The 16942-nt window shown below is 54.0% G+C and overlaps 2 protein-coding genes across 5 annotated transcripts; one reads left to right on the plus strand and one right to left on the minus strand.

Annotated features, from left to right (window-relative positions):
• The first annotated feature begins 478 nt into the window (after positions 1–478).
• On the plus strand, positions 479–3156 carry Smpd2 (sphingomyelin phosphodiesterase 2). Of its 2 annotated transcripts, none has more exons than XM_042676161.1 (10): positions 479–564; positions 726–822; positions 958–1034; positions 1315–1408; positions 1521–1610; positions 1803–1889; positions 1958–2128; positions 2229–2333; positions 2505–2658; positions 2757–3156. In XM_042676161.1, the coding sequence occupies exons 1-10, from the start codon at positions 515–517 to the stop codon at positions 3140–3142; spliced, it is 1311 nt and encodes a 436-aa protein (XP_042532095.1). In that variant the 5' UTR covers positions 479–514; the 3' UTR covers positions 3143–3156. The 2 variants fall into 2 exon arrangements, with proteins under 2 accessions (XP_042532095.1, XP_042532170.1); XM_042676236.1 differs by having other exon boundaries at positions 1803–1885; positions 1996–2128.
• Positions 3157–3637: 481 nt separating this feature from the next.
• Positions 3638–14628, minus strand: Mical1 (microtubule associated monooxygenase, calponin and LIM domain containing 1). Of its 3 annotated transcripts, none has more exons than XM_042674738.1 (26): positions 14471–14628; positions 13118–13412; positions 12694–13009; positions 12392–12599; positions 12048–12152; positions 11375–11479; positions 11093–11248; positions 10483–10583; positions 9308–9565; positions 8987–9102; positions 8689–8815; positions 8414–8495; positions 7980–8127; positions 7404–7594; positions 7166–7254; positions 7006–7047; positions 6735–6818; positions 6455–6608; positions 6074–6162; positions 5544–5787; positions 5308–5417; positions 4905–5018; positions 4714–4807; positions 4401–4500; positions 4232–4305; positions 3638–3912 (listed from the first exon to the last, which is right to left on the minus strand). In XM_042674738.1, the coding sequence occupies exons 3-26, from the start codon at positions 12949–12951 to the stop codon at positions 3764–3766; spliced, it is 3198 nt and encodes a 1065-aa protein (XP_042530672.1). In that variant the 5' UTR covers positions 12952–13009; positions 13118–13412; positions 14471–14628; the 3' UTR covers positions 3638–3763. The 3 variants fall into 3 exon arrangements, with proteins under 3 accessions (XP_042530672.1, XP_042530627.1, XP_042530756.1); XM_042674693.1 differs by having other exon boundaries at positions 12694–13012; XM_042674822.1 differs by having other exon boundaries at positions 6083–6162; positions 12694–13012; positions 14471–14627.
• Between the last annotated feature and the right edge of the window lie 2314 nt (positions 14629–16942).

A 16942-nucleotide genomic window follows, 5' to 3' on the forward strand; every position in this document is an offset into this window, starting at 1 on the left:
CCGCCCAGAGCACAAACACCGCGCGTCGCCGCGGCAACGGCGAGGCCCCGCCCCATCTCCCGCAGGGGGCGTGGCCGGGGGCGAAGGGCGGGCGGTGTGGACGGAGTGGGCGGAGCCTCTCTCTAACTTTGCTCTTGTTGCTGTTGAACCGGATTTAGGGGCCGGAGAGGGGCGCGAGAGGGCCACGACGGCCAGGGACCAGCTTCAGGACGGAGAAACTCGAATCCGCCCTCCCGAGTGCCCTCTCGGGAACCCCAGGGGTCTGGAGCGCGCTGGGATTTCGCCCTAGATCTTCTTTCGGGATTGGCAGACCGCAGTATCTGGGCCAGAGAAGCGGGTTGTCAGGGTAACGCCGGAGTCTCCCCGCGGGAACCGCGTGGGCTTGGGGAGCTCGGGAGTCGGGGGGCCCGGGCCACCTGTGTGCGCCACCTCGGGACGCGGCGCCGCCCGCCTGCCCCCACTCGCGCCCGGAGGCGGGAGGGCCCATCGGTCGGCGCCCCGTAGCGTCCCCACAATGAAGCCCAACTTCTCGCTGCGACTGAGGATCTTCAACCTCAACTGCTGGTGAGTGCGCCCCGGGAGTGGTGTCCGAGGGACAGCCAGGGGAAGAAGGCCGCCCTCCCCCCTCGGCCCCACGATCTCGGGGTGCACGCCAAAGCCCACCTCGGCCCCCAGCGCCGGCGGTGCCCATAGTCACCCCTTGCCCCCTTCCTTCTGTTTCTTAGGGGCATTCCCTACTTGAGCAAGCACCGGGCTGGTCGCATGGAGCGCCTGGGAGACTTACTGAACTTGGAGAGCTTTGACCTGGCTCTGCTGGAGGAGGTGGGGGTGGTGCGGTGCTGCTGTGGATCCCAGGCTGGGAGGAGGGCGCGGAGTGGGCGAGAAGGATGCGGGAGGAGGACTGTGGAGAAGCTCCCCGCGGGGAAAGGCTAGGCTGCATCCCCGCCCTTCCTTCAGGTGTGGAGTGAGCAGGACTTCCAGTACCTGAGACAGAAGTTGTCTCTCACTTACCCAGCTGCACACTACTTCCGGAGGTGAGCCGCCTACAGGCCTGAGCCTGTTCCAGAAGGGCTCTTGGTCTTTCTCTCCCTATCCTGCGCACTGCACCCTCCTTCTTCTTCCTCTGGGTTTGAAGCAGGAAGATTCCTCCCTCACTGCTTGGTCCCTCATCCTCCTACAAAAGCTGTTCTGATGTTTGTTTTGGGTTCCAGCAATAGAGAGAAAAGTTGCTGATTAAACTAGAGACAAGGGAAAAGAGGACTGGGTATTTTTCTCCTCGATTGCCTAGTTTATTGAGCCAGGTTTGGCTTTCAGTGGGATCATTGGCAGCGGCCTGTGTGTCTTCTCCAAACACCCAATCCAGGAAATCACCCAGCATGTCTACACCCTCAACGGCTACCCCTACATGGTAAGTCTCCCCCACCCCACTCCACCCCAACTAAAACAAAGCACAGGAGGCAGCACAGGGACTGGGCAGAAGAGTGGCAGTGCTGAGTGAGGTGTCTTCCTCCTACCTGCAGATCCATCACGGTGACTGGTTCTGTGGGAAGGCCGTGGGGCTGCTGGTGCTCCATATCAATGGACTGGTGCTCAATGCCTATGTGACCCATGTAAGTGAAGCCAGTGGTATTCAAGGGCTGGGACCCACAGCTGCTGCTGTCTGGGGGTCAGGTGTGGGGTCAGGATGTCCTAAGGTAGCAGTGGGCAAGTTTTGCCATTCTGTACAAACACCATGCCAGGTGACTGACCCACCCTGATTTAGACAGGACCCTGGAGGCTATAATTCCATCTGTCTCACTTAGCTCCATGCAGAGTACAGTCGAGAGAAGGACATCTACCTAGCACATCGTGTGGCTCAAGCTTGGGAACTGGCCCAGTTCATCCAGTGTGTGAGCCTGGGCTTGATGGGAAGTGGGAAGGGACCCAGGGGCTGAGGGGTGGTCAAGGCTCCACTTAGAGGGCACAATTCCTTCCTCACCAACCTGGCTCCCCCAGTCACACATCCAAGAAGGCAGATGTGGTTCTATTGTGTGGGGACCTCAACATGCATCCAAAAGACTTGGGCTGCTGCCTGCTGAAGGAATGGACGGGGCTGCATGATGCCTACCTTGAGACTCAGGACTATAAGGTGAGAACGTGCCTGCCTGTTTCCCACTTCCACTTCTCTCCCTCTTCTTCCTCCCACATCTTGGGATGCCCAGAGCTTTCTAGCCACCTGTTTCTTCTAGGGCTCTGAAGAAGGCTGTACTATGGTGCCCAAGAACTGTTATGTCAGCCAGCAGGACCTAGGCCCATTTCCCTGTGGCATCCGTATTGACTACGTGCTCTACAAGGTCAGGTCTTTCCCCTAACATGTGTTTCTTGGCATCAGCCTGTGCACATCTATTGTTTGGCTCAGCTGGTCTTGGGCAGCTGATAAATCGAGAGTGTGGGATGCTGGGAGCTGGTTATTTGGAAGAAGGCCTTCCAATAGGAGCTTTTCTCTGCCTTTTTTCCTTGCCTAGGTGGTTTCTGGGTTCTGCATCTCCTGTAAGACTCTCCAAACCACTACAGGCCATGACCCTCACAGTAGCACTCCACTTTCTGATCATGAGGCCCTCATGGCTACTCTATATGTGAGGCACAGCCCCCCTCAGCAAAACCCCACCCCTACCCAAGGTGAGTCATCTCTACCCTTTCCCTTTATCCTTCTCTTCCTCAAGGCAGCTCCTTTACTGTATGAACCTTTTCTGCTTCACTGTTCTGTCTTGTTCCAGGACCAGCAGAGAGGTTGCCATTGATCAACCTGCTGAAGGAGGCCTGGACAGAGTTGGGGATTGGCATAGCTCAAGCTCGCTGGTGGGCCACATTTGCTGGCTATGTGATTGGTCTGGGGCTGCTTGTCCTGACGTTGCTGAGTGTCCTGGTGGCAGGAGAAGTGACCAGTGAAGTGGCTGTACTACTCTGGACCCCCAGTGTAGGACTGATATTAGGGGCTGGCGCAGTCTACCTCTTCCACATGCAGGAGGCCAAAGGTTTATGTCGGGCCCAGGCTGAACTCCAGCATGTGTTGGGAAGAGCAAAGAAGACCCAGGAATTGGGCTTAGAGTCTCAAGTAGCTGAGCTACTGGGGCAGCAAGCAGAGAACAGAGTTGAACAATAAAGTGTAGCACTTTAGTGGCTTTGCTTTTTTATCCTGTCCAGGCATCGTGGGGAGCACAGGTCAAGTGGTTATCACAATGGAGGACTCTGCACATCTGCTGTCCCTGCACATCCCTACCACCCACCTTTATGCATCCTAAATTCCATGTGTGGTAGGAACCTTTCTTTTTTTTTTTTTTAATGGCATGAGGGTTTGAACTCAGAGCCATGCAATTGCTCACTTGAGCTTTGCCTCCAGTTCTTTTTTATTTATTCAGCTCTTTTTTATTTTTCAGATAGGGTCTTGGCATTTTTTTTTCCACTCCAGTGTCAGACTGAAGATCCTTCTATCTATTCCAGATAGCTGGAATTACAGCTATATACCAACCACTATGTATGGCTTGTTTGTTTAGATGGGAGTCTTGGTAACTTTCTTTAATCTGGGTTAGACCCAAAGCATAATCTTCCCTAATGGCCAATTCCCAGGTTGCTGGGATTATAAGCATGAGCCACTGTCCCCAACTTGTGACAGAAGCATTTTATTATAAACAGTAAGGGCTCCTCCAAGGCAGTCCAGATGAGTAAGAAGTGGTGACACTGTCCTATGAAGAGATTGCTTTGCTTGCAGGCAGCCAACAGTCTTCTAGCCCTGGATCGCTGCCCCCGATACCAGCTCACTGAGCCGGCGCTCTTCCTGGAAGCGAATGAGAGCATCCCGCTGGTTTACCACGTCCAACAGCTTCCTCAGAACCTGGTCCTCAGCCTGCCGATCAGCATCTGTCTTCAGAGTTTCTGAAAGGAGAAAATGAAGTTAAGAGAACAGGGTTCTAGGCTGGAAGATCAACGTAATCCCAGTCGGTGTTTTTATTAACCCAGGCTTTACTAACTTGCAAAATTAAGATCTATTGACCCTAGAGGTTTTCTAGCATTAGTTGGCAACCACACTATTTTTGAAGGCAATCTTGTAGCAAAGCCTAATAGCACAGGTCTGACTGAATTTGAATGGAGAGTGGGGGTTTCAAAGCCCCACCTTCTGGTTTCCGCCTGAATTTCCTCAGGTACAATAGATCAGAGGACCATATTGCACAAGGTCAGGAAGCCACTTGCCTACCTTCTCGGTTCATGTAGCATCGCAGCTCCTGGTCCAGGTGCCGTTGCTTCTCCTCCAGGTCCAGCTCCTGCACCCTGTGGAGGTGAGTGAGTGAAGAGGCGCAGCTCTGCAGGGTGCCCACAAGACTGGGGCCCTGCTCATTACCACTGTCACCATCTTGGTATCTTACGTGATCATGAGCTCAGCCTCCTCAGCCACCAGGCTGTTTTTCCTCTGCACAAGCTGTAGCAGCTGTTCTACCCAGAATTTCTTTTGCTGCTCTGGGGAGCCTAGTAAGAAGGAAGAGGAGCAGAAGTGGTTATAAAACCTAAAGCTGGGGTCATGGGATCATAGCTTGAGGGACAGGATCCAGAAAAAGGTGGGTGTCAGAGCTGTATGGCCCAACTATTGAGCCTACTCTAGGCCACAGTGTGGTGGAATTTCAAGGGGCTGAACACAGTGTCAGGAGCCCCATTGCTTATCCCTCCCCCATCTCTACTTACTGTCCTGGCTCCTCAAGGCCAGCTCCAGCTTTATGCCCTCAGCTTCCAATTCCCTCAGGGCAGCCTCAATCTCATTTAGTCGCCGCTGAATGGCCTGAAAAGTACAAGACAGAAAGCCCAGAAATCTGAAGGAGCTCTGACCTCAGATTCAGCACTGTGACCCGATTAAAAGGCCTACCCCTGGGCCTCACCTGGGCCTTGCAGAACTTCTTCATTTCTTCCTCCTTAGCACGGCGCAATAGAGTCCGGCGCCATGTTGGGTACTTCTTCATGGTGCCAGAGTTCTTGACCAATGTCAGCAGAGCCTATGGGAGGGTTGGGCCAGTCATGGCTAGGGCCTAGACCTTGGTAGGTAGGAATGGGGGAAGCTGTTTGAAAGGGCAAAAAAGAACCTGGGCTGGAAGTGTGGGTTTGCTCTGATAAAGAAGATGAAGGCTTAAAGGCTTAGGCAAGAGGGAAGTAATACTGATGGGACTTCCAAGAAGGAGACTCAAAAGAGAATGTGAGCTTTAGTTCTCTAGAAATGGGGATGGAGAGTATCTGCTGGATGCCTGCTGGCTTGATAGGGTAGCTGGTCAGATTCTTTCTACTTACCTGTTCCAAGTTTGTGTCAAAAGGTACATCCTCCTCCTCCTCCTCCTCTTCCTGTTCATCCTCATCATTGGAAGATAGTCTCTCTTCCTCCTCATCCATGGCTTCAGCACCTGAGCAGACCAGAAGGAGACATGGCTTGGAGGTCCCAAATCTCCCTTTCTATTCCTTCACAGGAAACCCAAGACTGCCATCCCACCACCACACCAAGCCTGCACATCTGTGCAAAGAACAGTTACCTTGTGGTACCTGGACTGACATACCCCAGCCTACAAAACTGCTCTGAAGGGCCTTCTGGGCCAAGGCTAAGCAGCTGCGTGGGGGTTTGGGTGGAGGCTCTGTTTCTGGGTCAGGAGTAATGTTAAGGGAGGCCAGCTGCAGACGCTCTGGGCTGGAGAGGCGAATCCTCCTACGTGTGGGCTGCTTGGGGCTTGAAACAGGAAGGGCTGGCGATGTGCTATCCTCCTCTGGTGTGGAAAGCTTCTGAAGAAGACACCATGTGGTCTGGTTAGGGACTCGCCCTGTGTGGAGTCAAGGCCACCCCTTTAGAGCCCATGTAGGCTCTGGCATCCATTCACTAAACACCATGTAGTGCACACTGTGCTGGATACAGCATTCACCTACCCCGACTGCTGGCAAAGTCTACTTGGCTGGAATTTCCTTTCTGTGCCACACACACACACACACACACACACACACACACACACACACACACACACACACACACACACACACACACACACACACACACACACACACACACACACACAGTTTTTACTGGGCTTTTAGGTCCCCCGTCGATTTCGTCAATTTCATCCTCTTTGTGGCCCGGCAGGTGCTGCAGGCAGTAGAAATGTCCTGGGAAGGGGCAGTGGTGTACAGGAGGCATCAGGTATAGGTAGCCCAATGCCAAGGCAGAATTTTTACCAGGGATGAGGCCACAGGACAATGGACTTGTAGCTGAACTGTTACCAGATTCTTTGTTCCTTAGGATCCCACATTTAGAGCTTTGAGGGGACAGGAAAGTCTTCAAGCTCAAGAGAAGTGCTATCTCAGGCTCCCACTTGTTCCTCACCCCCAAATTCTTTGCTCCCTCCCCACATCAGAGCCAGGCCCAAAGTCCCACTAGTAATCTCCCAAGCCCACTCACCATCTGGATGCTGCCCATAGCCACCTGGCCACAAGGTGGCTTCACAGACGTGGCAGCAGAAGCAGCTTCGGTGGAAGAAATGGCCATCTGCACAGAAGCGTTCCAGGATGTAGAGGTGTTTCCCACAGAGTGCACACAGGTCTCCAGCACCAGACTGCACAGACCCCCCCCAAGACACAGAGTCAGCTGGAGCCTAGGGCAGTCCCAGGGATAATCCCCTGGAACCTTCCTTCCCTGTGCTCCCCAGGCCTCAGCCTACAGAGTGGACCCTGGTTCTTACTTCCTGGTGTTGGGATGGGGGAGTCAGAGGTACGCTGGGCTCAGGCACATGTGGTTCTTCAGTATTTGGAGACTCTGCCTCTACCTAAGGAGGTAAGTGCTCAGGCAGGGTCAGCCAGGAAGTGAGAGTGCAGATACACAGAAAGGACTGAAGGGAGAAGGGAGTAAGACTAGGCCGGGAGAAGGATGGAAGGCCATAGAACCTGGGGTAGAGGAATAGAAGAAGAGGTGACAGCACGGGGGAGGAGACCATCTGTCTTGTCTGTTCTCACCTGCAAACGAGGCTTCTTGCCACCAGCATCCTCCCCATTTTCCTGCAACAAATCTCAGAGCTGTGAGCCCAAGGCTCTGGCCCACCGCCCTCCCCTTGCCCCCGGTGGGATGTCTTCACCATCACCCTTACTGGGTACCCCAGCCTCAGTTGACTCCTACCTTGGCCCGGGTCCGCTGTAAGGTCCTCTGAAGTTTGCCAAGGAAGAGGACAGCATTGGAGGCCCCTGGACAGACTTGTCTGACAGGACCTGTAGGCAGTCAAGATGATGGAGTGGATGAAGGGGTCATATGTGGCCCTCAGGGACCATCCCAGGCAAGCCCTCTGAGGCTGCCTCTACTCCAGTCCTTCTTGCAGATACCCACCCAACCTAACCTACTCATCTACCCTCCTGCTCACCTGGGCTGCGGTCCATGCTTTTGAAGGCACTGTGGAAATGGCTGAGATAGGCGATGAGGCCCAGCGGGTCACTGCCTGCCACCACTGCCTGTGCAGACAACACTGGTGCAATGCCCAGCTCATGCTCTGCCACCCTCAGTGCCCAGGTGGTCACTTCCACAGCTCCCATCCCCTGCAGCTCTGAGGGTTCCCTGTGGGGTATTCAGGAGAGAAGACAATAGGAAACAAGAACTGGCCCAAGGAGGAGGAGGAGTTAAAGCCATCAGAGGCAGAGACAGCAGGGAGGGGCTGGGGGGCCATGGGGGGAGAGAGGAGGGCATAAAGGTTTGTTCTCTCTGCTGCATCTTCACCCCATTGAGAACACTTTCTCTGACATTGGGGCCCTCTGCCACTCACAACGTCTTTCCCAAGCTGTGTGCACTGGGCAGGAGGCAGTCAGGCAGTGGAAAGTGGAGCTGGGTGTCTTGGGCATCCTACACGGGCATGTCCATTACCATGTGGTAGAGGGAGGAGCAGGGGCAGTGACCCACTAGGTGTATGATTTGCTGGGGGACCCTTTGCTACTCCCCAACTCACAGCAGTCCAGGCTGGAGGCGGTGGACCAGGGCACAGAGAGCTAGCCCATCAGTCCAGGAAGAAGACAAGTCAGTGACATGGACTCCTGGGTACCCAGCTGTTTGCTCCTGGCACCAGTGTAAGAGCTCTTCCTGGGTGCCTGCTGACCCTAGAAAGAAAGGCTGTGCTGTTCCCAAGCCCCCCTTCTGCCCTTCACCTTCCGCATGGAGTGTGGACCTCTGTGGAGGAATGAGGCAGGGACCCACTCACCCTGGGGCACCAGCTAACGCTCACTGCCTACAGTATCTCCTTCCTCACTCAATTCAGGATCTTCCTTCTCTGGAGGTCCCCACGTTGCCCCACCAAACCAACATTCCAGTGTGCTACTCTGTCATGGCCTCCACCTGTGTGTGGCTGGTTACGTAGTTTGTATATCCCTGGAGAAGCCTGCCCACCTGTGGCCGACACCTCTGCATCTGTCTTGTCGCTCTTCTTCTGCACCTGCTCCTTGGCCATCACATCATACAGGTCTCGTACCTACAGCAACCTCAGTCTCAAAGCAGCTGATCACACAGCCCCCTGGACCATGAGGGAGGGGCCCACCTGTGGTAGGACTGGCCCCCAGGGGCAGTGATTGGGGAGGGAAGGCCTGGCCTGGAGAAAGGGGCTGACTTGGGAAGCCTAGTGGAATCCTGGGGGGAGAGGAGGAGAGAGGAGAGAGGAGTCTGACCTGATTGGGGGTCACAGCCCGGAGGTTCAGGTTGGGGTATCGAGTGGCTGGGTCCAGCCCATATTGGGTCACATTGCGGTGCATGTTTTCTGGGGATGTCTGTGACAGAAGCTGGTACAGGCTTTCGCTGAGAGGGTGATGGTGGCGGGCAGGAGCACAATGGGAGGGTATCTGTTAGCACCCATTCCTCAAGAGCTGCCAGACCTTTTCTTGTACTTTGTGTTTCCCCTATTCCCCCTGCCCCCTCTTCCTGACCCTTGTGCCAAGTCCTGCACTAGTTCCCCAATTCAGGCCTCACCGTTCAGCCAACACCTCTAGGGGCTCAGTGCCCTCTGCCCACCGCTTCACCATCCAGGCTGCATCGAAGGCTGCCAGGAAGCCTCGGGCCACTCCAGTGCCCAGGGGCCAGAAGGGCTATAGAGTCAAAGGACAGGAAAGAGACAATAGGAATCCAGTGGGAGCAACCACACCCAAATGATGCAAGGTTATAGTGGGGAAGAAAGGGAAGATCCTTTCATCACACCAAGCAGCTGCCACCTCCTCCATGCAGCCCTTAGCTCCTCCCCTCAACAAGCCAGCAGTTTCTCCCCCCACCATGAGTGCCTCTTGGAACTCTCACCTCCACCAGGCAGTCCCCCACCAGTCCCAGCAGCAGGCGGGCTCCATGCTTCTCTTGCACACGAGCAGAACTGTCTGCCCGCATCATACTTGTGAAGTCAAAAGCAGACACATCAGGCCGCCCACGGGCATCTTGTGCAAACTCGAGTTTCCCGAGCTTGCCGTGTGTGGCGAAGTCAGCAGCTGCCCTGGCAAAGCGCTGCAGAGCCTCGGGTACCACATTGGCACTTTCTAGCAGTCGATCCGTCTCTGGCCAGTCCTACAGAGCAGAACCTTTGAGACTTCTGAGAATAGGATCCCAAGGGCCAGCCCTATTCCCTTGGGTGCAGAAGTCATACATACAACGGCCCAGAGAAGAGGGAAATGCTCAGCTGCACATTCATGAGGCCCAGCCCAGCTTTCAACTGTTGATTAGCCAGACTCAGCAGCAGTTGGAAGCTGACCTGGGAATAGAATTCCCAGAGCCTGCCTCCCATGTTCAAGCCCCTCCCTTAGCACGCATCCTCAGACCATGCTCTCTGCCCATGAAGCTCTGTCTCACTGCTGTCATACACTTGAGGCCTGCTCAGAGCCTCAGTCTGTCTATCATTTGGAGACCATATACTTAACTTACTGGGTACTCATAAAAATTGTATCAGAAGGGGCTAGGAAGGTGGCTCAGTGGTAGAGCGCTTGCCTTGCATGCCTGAGGCCCTGGGTTCCATTCCTCAGCACCACATAAGCAAAAAGAAAAAAGCTGGAAGTGGCGCTGTGGCTCAAGTGGTAAAGCGCTAGCCTTGAGCTGAAGAGCTGAGGGACAGCGCCCAGGCCCAGAGTTCAGGCCCCACGACCGGACCCCAAAAAAAAATTGTATCAGAAAATGCAAATTAATCTTCAGTAAAGCACTTAACACATTGTAGGCACACAAGTAGCTCATTCACATTCACCAAATACATGTTAGGTACTTTAGGAAACATTCCATGCACTGGGAATTAACATGAAGCAAGAGACAATGCAACAAAAATCCCTACTCTCGTCAAGTTCATATCTGTAGAACTGTTTAGCCCAGAATATTACTCCTCTGCCATGTAAACTGCAGGGACAGGGCTTGCAGAGGTGTTGTTAATGCTAGGACAGAGGCTGGAGGGGAAGGGGGGGGTCCAATCCAGCCTCTCTCTGCTTGGGCCCTGATCCTACCTGGCGCAGCACCCCTAGCCTCAGCAGACACTGCTTCTTGGCTGTCATCACAAAGTAATGGGTGTCATCCTTGTAGTATACAATGTTCTCCAGATCAATGCCTGGGGAGACAAGACAGGGGACAGGAGTTGAGTCCTCTCCTGATGATATATCCACTTTTCAAACACTCCAGCCAAAGCTGACCAGGGAGAGCTAGAATCACAGCTTAGGCTGAAGTGACTTCCATGCACAGAGCCCCTGATTCCTAGTGACACAAAGGACCATCTGCCCTGGTCCAGGAGGCCTGCTGGCTTGTAACCAAGAGGGAAACTCAGATGAGGTAGCAGCTGGGAGACGAGTACTACATGGTCACATGGCAGTGTGAAGCTTAAGTAAACAGAGCATGCTCTTGAAGTTCACTTCTGTTTTCAACTTAAGTCATCTTTTATGGAGCACAAAGCAAACACCCAGACATTTTATATGAGATTCCAGTAATTTTCCTGCCAAGTGGGACTGTGACTGCTTAGTCACTGGAGGGGACAGTCTTTCTCCTTTGCTGTCAGGAGACAAGAGGACAAGTGTGGAATTTCTTGAACTAAGGACAGGTTTCAGAGGGAGACGGGTGCCTGACCTGTGGCTTTGAGCAGGCTCTGAAAGAATTTCTGGTTGTAGATCCGAGCCACACCGCTGATCTCCGGTACCTGTGTCTCTTCCACAGTACGCCCATTCACAAAGTTGGCCGTGATGCCAATGGCCAGTTTGCCACGCATTTCTCGAACTGTGAAACCTAGTGGTAGGAACAGATGGGTATGGCAGGAGGACCAGGAGTATAATTTTCTAGAAAGGTCCAGGAGGAGCCCAAAACACTGCTTTTTTTTTTTTTCAGGAGTGGGGGAGGGAAGTGATCACTCACCTTCAGGGACAAACTTCCCTCCTGCAGCCGAGATGAGGACATCAAATTCATAGTTGGCCAGTTGGGCTGGAGGACTGGGCTGCAGCTGGGCACGCCAGCCACTCCCTGGGGCGGAGAGTATGAGAGGCACAGAGTACAGCAGTCAGTGAGGATCTACACTCCAGTCAAGCTAAAGAAAACACGTAATGTATAAAGTACTCAGTCATACCTTCCTAGGAGCCAAAAAGGAAGATAAGGAACTCAATTCTCCTATTTCCTTTTCTTTTTTTCTTTCTTTTTTTGGGGGGAGGGGTGGGTCGTGGGGCTTGAACTCTGGGCTTGGGCGTTCAAAGTGAGTGCTCTACAGCTTGAGCCACAGCACCACTTCTGGTTTTCTAGTGGTTTATTGGAGATAAGAGTCTCATGGACTTTCCTGCCCGGGCTGGCTTTGAACCTTGATCCTCGGTTCTCAGCCTCCAGAGTAGCTAGGATTACAGGCATGAGCCACCGGTACCTGACTACTTCTATTTTCTAATGTTCCTATTTTGCTATTTCCATTTCCATGTTCACTGCAGCTGAGAGGGTTGCCCAGGCCTCACTATTAGACTCAGCTGACTCCCACACCCACCCCTTTTATCTCCTGGCCAAGATCTCCTTAGTGGGTGGAGGTTCCCAAGAGCAAAGAAGTACTTACTCTTTCTTGGAGGAGGCTGGAGGCCAGTAAAAGTGACACCCCAGTGAATTTCCACCCCCAGCAGTAATGCTACCTTCAGTAGGAGCAGCTGAAGCTGTCGGATGCCTGGAAAGGGGAGGACATAGAAACAGGGACTCAGGACTGGCCAGCTTCCCCTACTTCTGGTGTATGCCAAGCCAGAGCTGGAGGTAATCTGAGTGCTCATTCTGTCCAACTACATCTGGATTCATGCACCAACCAATGTCTTCAACTCACTGGGCTAAAGTGAATCTTGTTCATCCTGCCTCTTGGCTTGTCCAGCAGCTCCCTCCTCCCCCTGCCACTGGCCACCATGTGGTACTCACTGATGTGGTCCAGAGTGCCAGTGCAGAAGCGCCCGTAGAATTTCTTGGCACCAAGTGCCCGAAGGTCATGGATGGTGAAGGGCCAGAGGTGGAGCACGTTGTGGCGAGAGAACTTGGTACGCTTTTCTACCAGTACTACGCGGGCCCCCAGCAGTGCCAGCTCCACAGCTGCCCGCAGCCCACAAGGTCCAGCACCTACCACCAGGCACTGCAAACACACAGGGCAGAGTGGGCATGACATCCTTTCTCCCTCCTCCAACTCCCCGCACTGCCCATGCCCTTCCAAGATCTCCTGTAACTACCTTGGTGCTGGCACAGGACTGGCCCTGCTCGTAGACAGGCTGGCTGGCTCTCTTGTCCAACTTGGCCCATAGTGACTTGGCACTCCAATAGTTGAGCTGAGCTTTGATCTTGTAGTACTGAGGTAGTCCCCCACCAGGCTCCAGCCCCAGAGCCCCACAGAGTCCCTGAAAACTGCTCAGCACATCCTGGCACAGCTGGGCCTGCAGGAAACTCTCAAAGTGGGCATGTGCTGGGTTGGTAGAGGTGGGTGAAGCCATTGGAGGCCCCCCTAGGGCTCCTGGGAAGTGAAGCAGCTGGGCAGAGAGAGCCTAGTGGCTGCTGGGAGAGAAAGAGGGAAGAAGAGATAAGGAGGAGACTGGGAGTAGGGGGAGGAGGAAGGGGAAGAGAGAGGCGGCTACTGCCCCCAGCGAGTTCTGGGCCCACCTCTGATTGGCTTTTCTGCTCCCAGTCCACTCCTCTTCCAGAATCAGCTCTGAAGATGGCGGCTATCACTTTCTCAAGTGAAAAAATTAAATCACCAAATTTGGAAATAAAAATTCAGGAAGAAACCAGGGCCAGTCTCCAGCTTGGTCTGGCTGTCCAAGGATTGCCAAGGAGTGAGGGACCCTCGGATTAGGAGTGCCAAGCATAGGGGGCCTGCCTTCTTTGGGCCCTGAAAGCAGCGCTTGGGGGAGTTCTCAGAGGTATAGAGGGCAGGCTGCCAGGAAGGTTTCCTTTCCTGTAGAAAGCAAGAGAGCTCCTGTCGGAAACCGCAGCTGCTAGACATATGTACCGCCCCATCTCACCCCAGCTTCTGTGTGCCACGCCCCTTGATGGCCTCAGCCCCACGCTGGGTATGGGATGTGTCTGGTGTCAAGGGCAAAGATTCCTCCTGGGTACTGGTGCTTGCCTCTTTGACAGCCTTGCGCAGGTTTCTCCTCCAAAGCAACCAGAGGATGTTGCCACTGACTATGTGACAGAGGCCTGACTGTTATTTCTGACTCAGTGTGGTTAAAAAAAAAAAAATCACTTCCTCTAAGATCTGGTCGCTGCTTCCATGGGCCATAGGGGGGAGAGGAGGAGACAGGAGTAGCTGGGCTGGCCCCCCGGAGTCCTTACACCCCAATCCTCACTGCCCCGTTCCTTGTGCGCTGGTGCGCCCCCTCTCCCAGGAATCTCGCCAGACAAGGCGTTCCTTTGTCCCCTCTCCTCCTCTCTGGCCCAGACGAAGTGGGGGCGGGGGGTGGGGGGGAAGAGAAGGGTGTTGTAGAGACTTTCTCACGCTGGGGCTGGAAGGACTGAGAAGGTCTGGGGGATGGGGTTGCCCAGGGGGAGTTAGGGAGGGTGGGCGAGGCATTGGGGGCGGGTCCCTCGGGCTGAGCCCTCACCCCCAGCTGGCCCTCCGTTGCCAGTCTCCCAGGAGAAGGCTAAAGTTGCCCACGGCGAGTGACCAGGACGAAGGTGGACAGAACCTCAGACAGAATCCTACTGTCTTGGGAGTAGGAGTCTTGGGTTGGGGTGTGGGGGAGTCTTTCACGACGGGGGACAAAGACGAGCCCCCGGGTAGAATGCCAGAACAAAGGACGTGCCACGAGTGCAGCGGGCTGAAGGGATGGGTAGCCGCATCGGGGGCGGTGGGAGCAGGGGACGCCAACACTCGGGACCGTGCAGTCCGGAGAGGGGCTGCGCAGGGCAGGCGTGGGGACCCGCGGCTGCCTTTCCCTGGAAGCGCTCCCCACTCCCACCCCGGGCCGGGCCGGCAGGGAAGCGCACCGCGGGCGCCGCGGCACCACTTACCGCGCGGCTGTGCGGCCGGAAGGGCGTCCCGGGACCCGGGGGCGGAGGAAGGAGTGGCGGCGCGGGTGCGAAGGGCGAGCGCCGGGCGATCCTGCCCGGGAGTCCCGCGGGGTGGGGCTGCGACACGCGGACCCCGAGCCCCTGGGAGGCTTTATCTGAACCTCATTAGCATCTCATTATCCCGCCCCCCCCCCAGCTCGACACAGTCCCGGCCCGCCCCTTTCTGCAGGGTGACGCCCAAGGGCGCGGCTCTGAGAGCCCCGGGGTCCGTCCCGGGGCCTGCCGAGTGAGTCCGGCCTAAGGAGGCCGCGGGTCCTGAGTAGCCGGGGCACCCCGTATCTGATCGCGCACCCGCGGGCGAGGCGGGGACCCCCAGCACCTCGCCGTACCAACTCTGCTGCCAGCGGGCGCGCGCTCGGGCGCGCACAGGAGTTTCTTGAAACTGGTGGGTCCGAGAGCGTGGCGCAGGACTGTCCGGACTGTCCTCACCTCGCCCCCATCCCGGGTGCCCCCTGCAGGGTTACTGGGCCCGCCTTCCCACGGACCGGACTTCTAGGCTGGGGCTTGAGAGCCAGGTGTGCAGCTGCCTCCCCTGCGCAGGCCGAGGAAGGGAAGTGGGGTGGAGCCGGGGTTAGACTATTGCGAGGAAAGGCGGGATGGGAGGTTGTGTGTGGGAAAGAGGCTTCATCCTCAATGTTCCCGTGTTCCAGAACCAATTAGAACCAGGACCCACGAAACTGTCCAAGCTGAGGTCCTCTCAGATCCCCTTCTTCACGTTTCCCACGAGGAAACCGCAATCCAGAGCCCTGTCCACGGCAGCTGGTTAATATTAATGAAACATCAGCGCTAGTTTGTCGAAAGTCACACTATGAATATTATCTTAACGTCCGTGTTTACAACCGTCCTGTTTAACTGCAAGGAAACTGAAGGCCACAGAGACAGCATGACCTACACAGGTTACACAGCACACGTGACTGATTCAACTTGAGTAAGGGAAGGACTGGCATAAGAGCGGTTTCTGGCTCAGAGGAAGTAACAGGGCTACCAAGGAATAAAGGCAGGGGCACCCTCCTTGAGAACTGGGACCAGAAAGGGCAGGGCCCTATGCCTCTCCTTTATGTTTTCTTCTCACTTTGCATTTTGCCCAGAGACCCTGGGAGATGAAGACCTGAACAACTCAGTCTGGTGTTGAGAAGCAGGCTAGGAGGGAAATTAGGAGGAAATGCCAGGAGAGGCCCAGCAATTCATCCAGGCTGGCTAGGAAAACTAGGGCAGTCTCCCAACGGAGCTCATTCTAGCTCTTGAGTGTGACAAATCATTTGGCTTTGAAAGGAATTTACCAAATATCAGACACACCCATATTTTTTATATGTAGTAAAATGGTTCAGTTTATGTGGCTACTAAAGGAAACAACTAAAAACATGAGGATAAAAATAACCTGAACTGCTCAATTTCTATTTTTGGCTTTAAAATATATTTTAAACATGTTAACTTAGTAGTGACATTCCAAAAAGGACAGTATTCTTTACCTTTTGTAATTGCAACCCTCTGTACATCACCTTTATATAACTTCTTTTTTTGTTGTTGTTGGTCATGGGGCTTGAACTCTGGGCTTCGGTGCTGTCCCTGAGGTTTTCAGCTCAAGACTAGTGCTCTATCACTTGAGCATCACTTCCAGTTTTCTGGTGCTTAATTGGAGATAAGAATCTGGTGGACTTTCCTGCCAGGACTGGCTTTGAACCACGATCCTCAGATCTCAGCCTCCTGAGTAGCTAGGATTACAGGCGTGAGCCACCAGCGCCCGGCTCAGCTTAGAAATTTTTAAAACTTAAAATAGTTGCACAAATTAACCTGTCCATTTATGCGTCCATAGTGCTTCTTGTTCAGAGTCAGAGTCACCCTTCCCATCATTCTCTTCCATTTCTTTGCCTCTTCCTCCAGACTTACATTTCCCACTTTTTTTATTTTACCAGTCCTGGGGCTTGAGCTCTGGGCCTAAGCACTGTCCCTGAGCTTCTTTTGCTCAAAGTGAGCACTCTACCACTTGAATCACATCACCACTTCCAGCTTTTTCGAGTAGTTATTTTGGTCTCATGGAATTTCCTGCCTAAGCTGGTTCCGAACCACAACCCTAAGAGCTCAGCCTCCTGAATATCTAGGATTACAGGTTGTTTCCCACTTCATTACCCTAAATGTACTTGGAGAATTATGACTATATTTAGACACCCCCATATTTAAAAACAGTGCAAAAATGCTATAAAGTCCACAATATGTGGGTCACCAGACTTTCAAAACTATCCCATTCCCTTTCTTTAGCAGATGACAAGTAGCTTCTCCAACTTAATAAACAGCACTTGTTTACAAAGGCTTGGCAGAATTGGGCCTGACTTTCAGTTGCAACAAAACAGGATTGTGTGGCTTTCTGAACAACAAATAGTAAAACTTTTTATTTTTAGAAAGACCATAGAACAA

The sequence above is a fragment of the Dipodomys spectabilis genome, unplaced genomic scaffold, assembly GCF_019054845.1.
Source record: "Dipodomys spectabilis isolate Male_0828 unplaced genomic scaffold, ASM1905484v1 ptg000001l, whole genome shotgun sequence".
NCBI lineage: Eukaryota > Metazoa > Chordata > Mammalia > Rodentia > Heteromyidae > Dipodomys > Dipodomys spectabilis.

Coding starts and splice junctions, on each gene's coding strand:
- Smpd2 (XM_042676161.1), top strand. CDS start 515: ATGAAGCCCAACTTCTCGCTGCGACTGAGGATCTTCAACCTCAACTGC. Junction 1,611..1,802: donor TCAATGCCTATGTGACCCAT/GTAAGTGAAGCC, acceptor TGTCTCACTTAG/CTCCATGCAGAGTACAGTCG. Junction 2,659..2,756: donor AAACCCCACCCCTACCCAAG/GTGAGTCATCTC, acceptor GTCTTGTTCCAG/GACCAGCAGAGAGGTTGCCA.
- Mical1 (XM_042674738.1), bottom strand. CDS start 12,951: ATGGCTTCACCCACCTCTACCAACCCAGCACATGCCCACTTTGAGAGT. Junction 12,153..12,391: donor TGGCACTCTGGACCACATCA/GTGAGTACCACA, acceptor TCCCCTTTCCAG/GCATCCGACAGCTTCAGCTG. Junction 5,019..5,307: donor TTGACACAAACTTGGAACAG/GTAAGTAGAAAG, acceptor ACCCTCCCATAG/GCTCTGCTGACATTGGTCAA.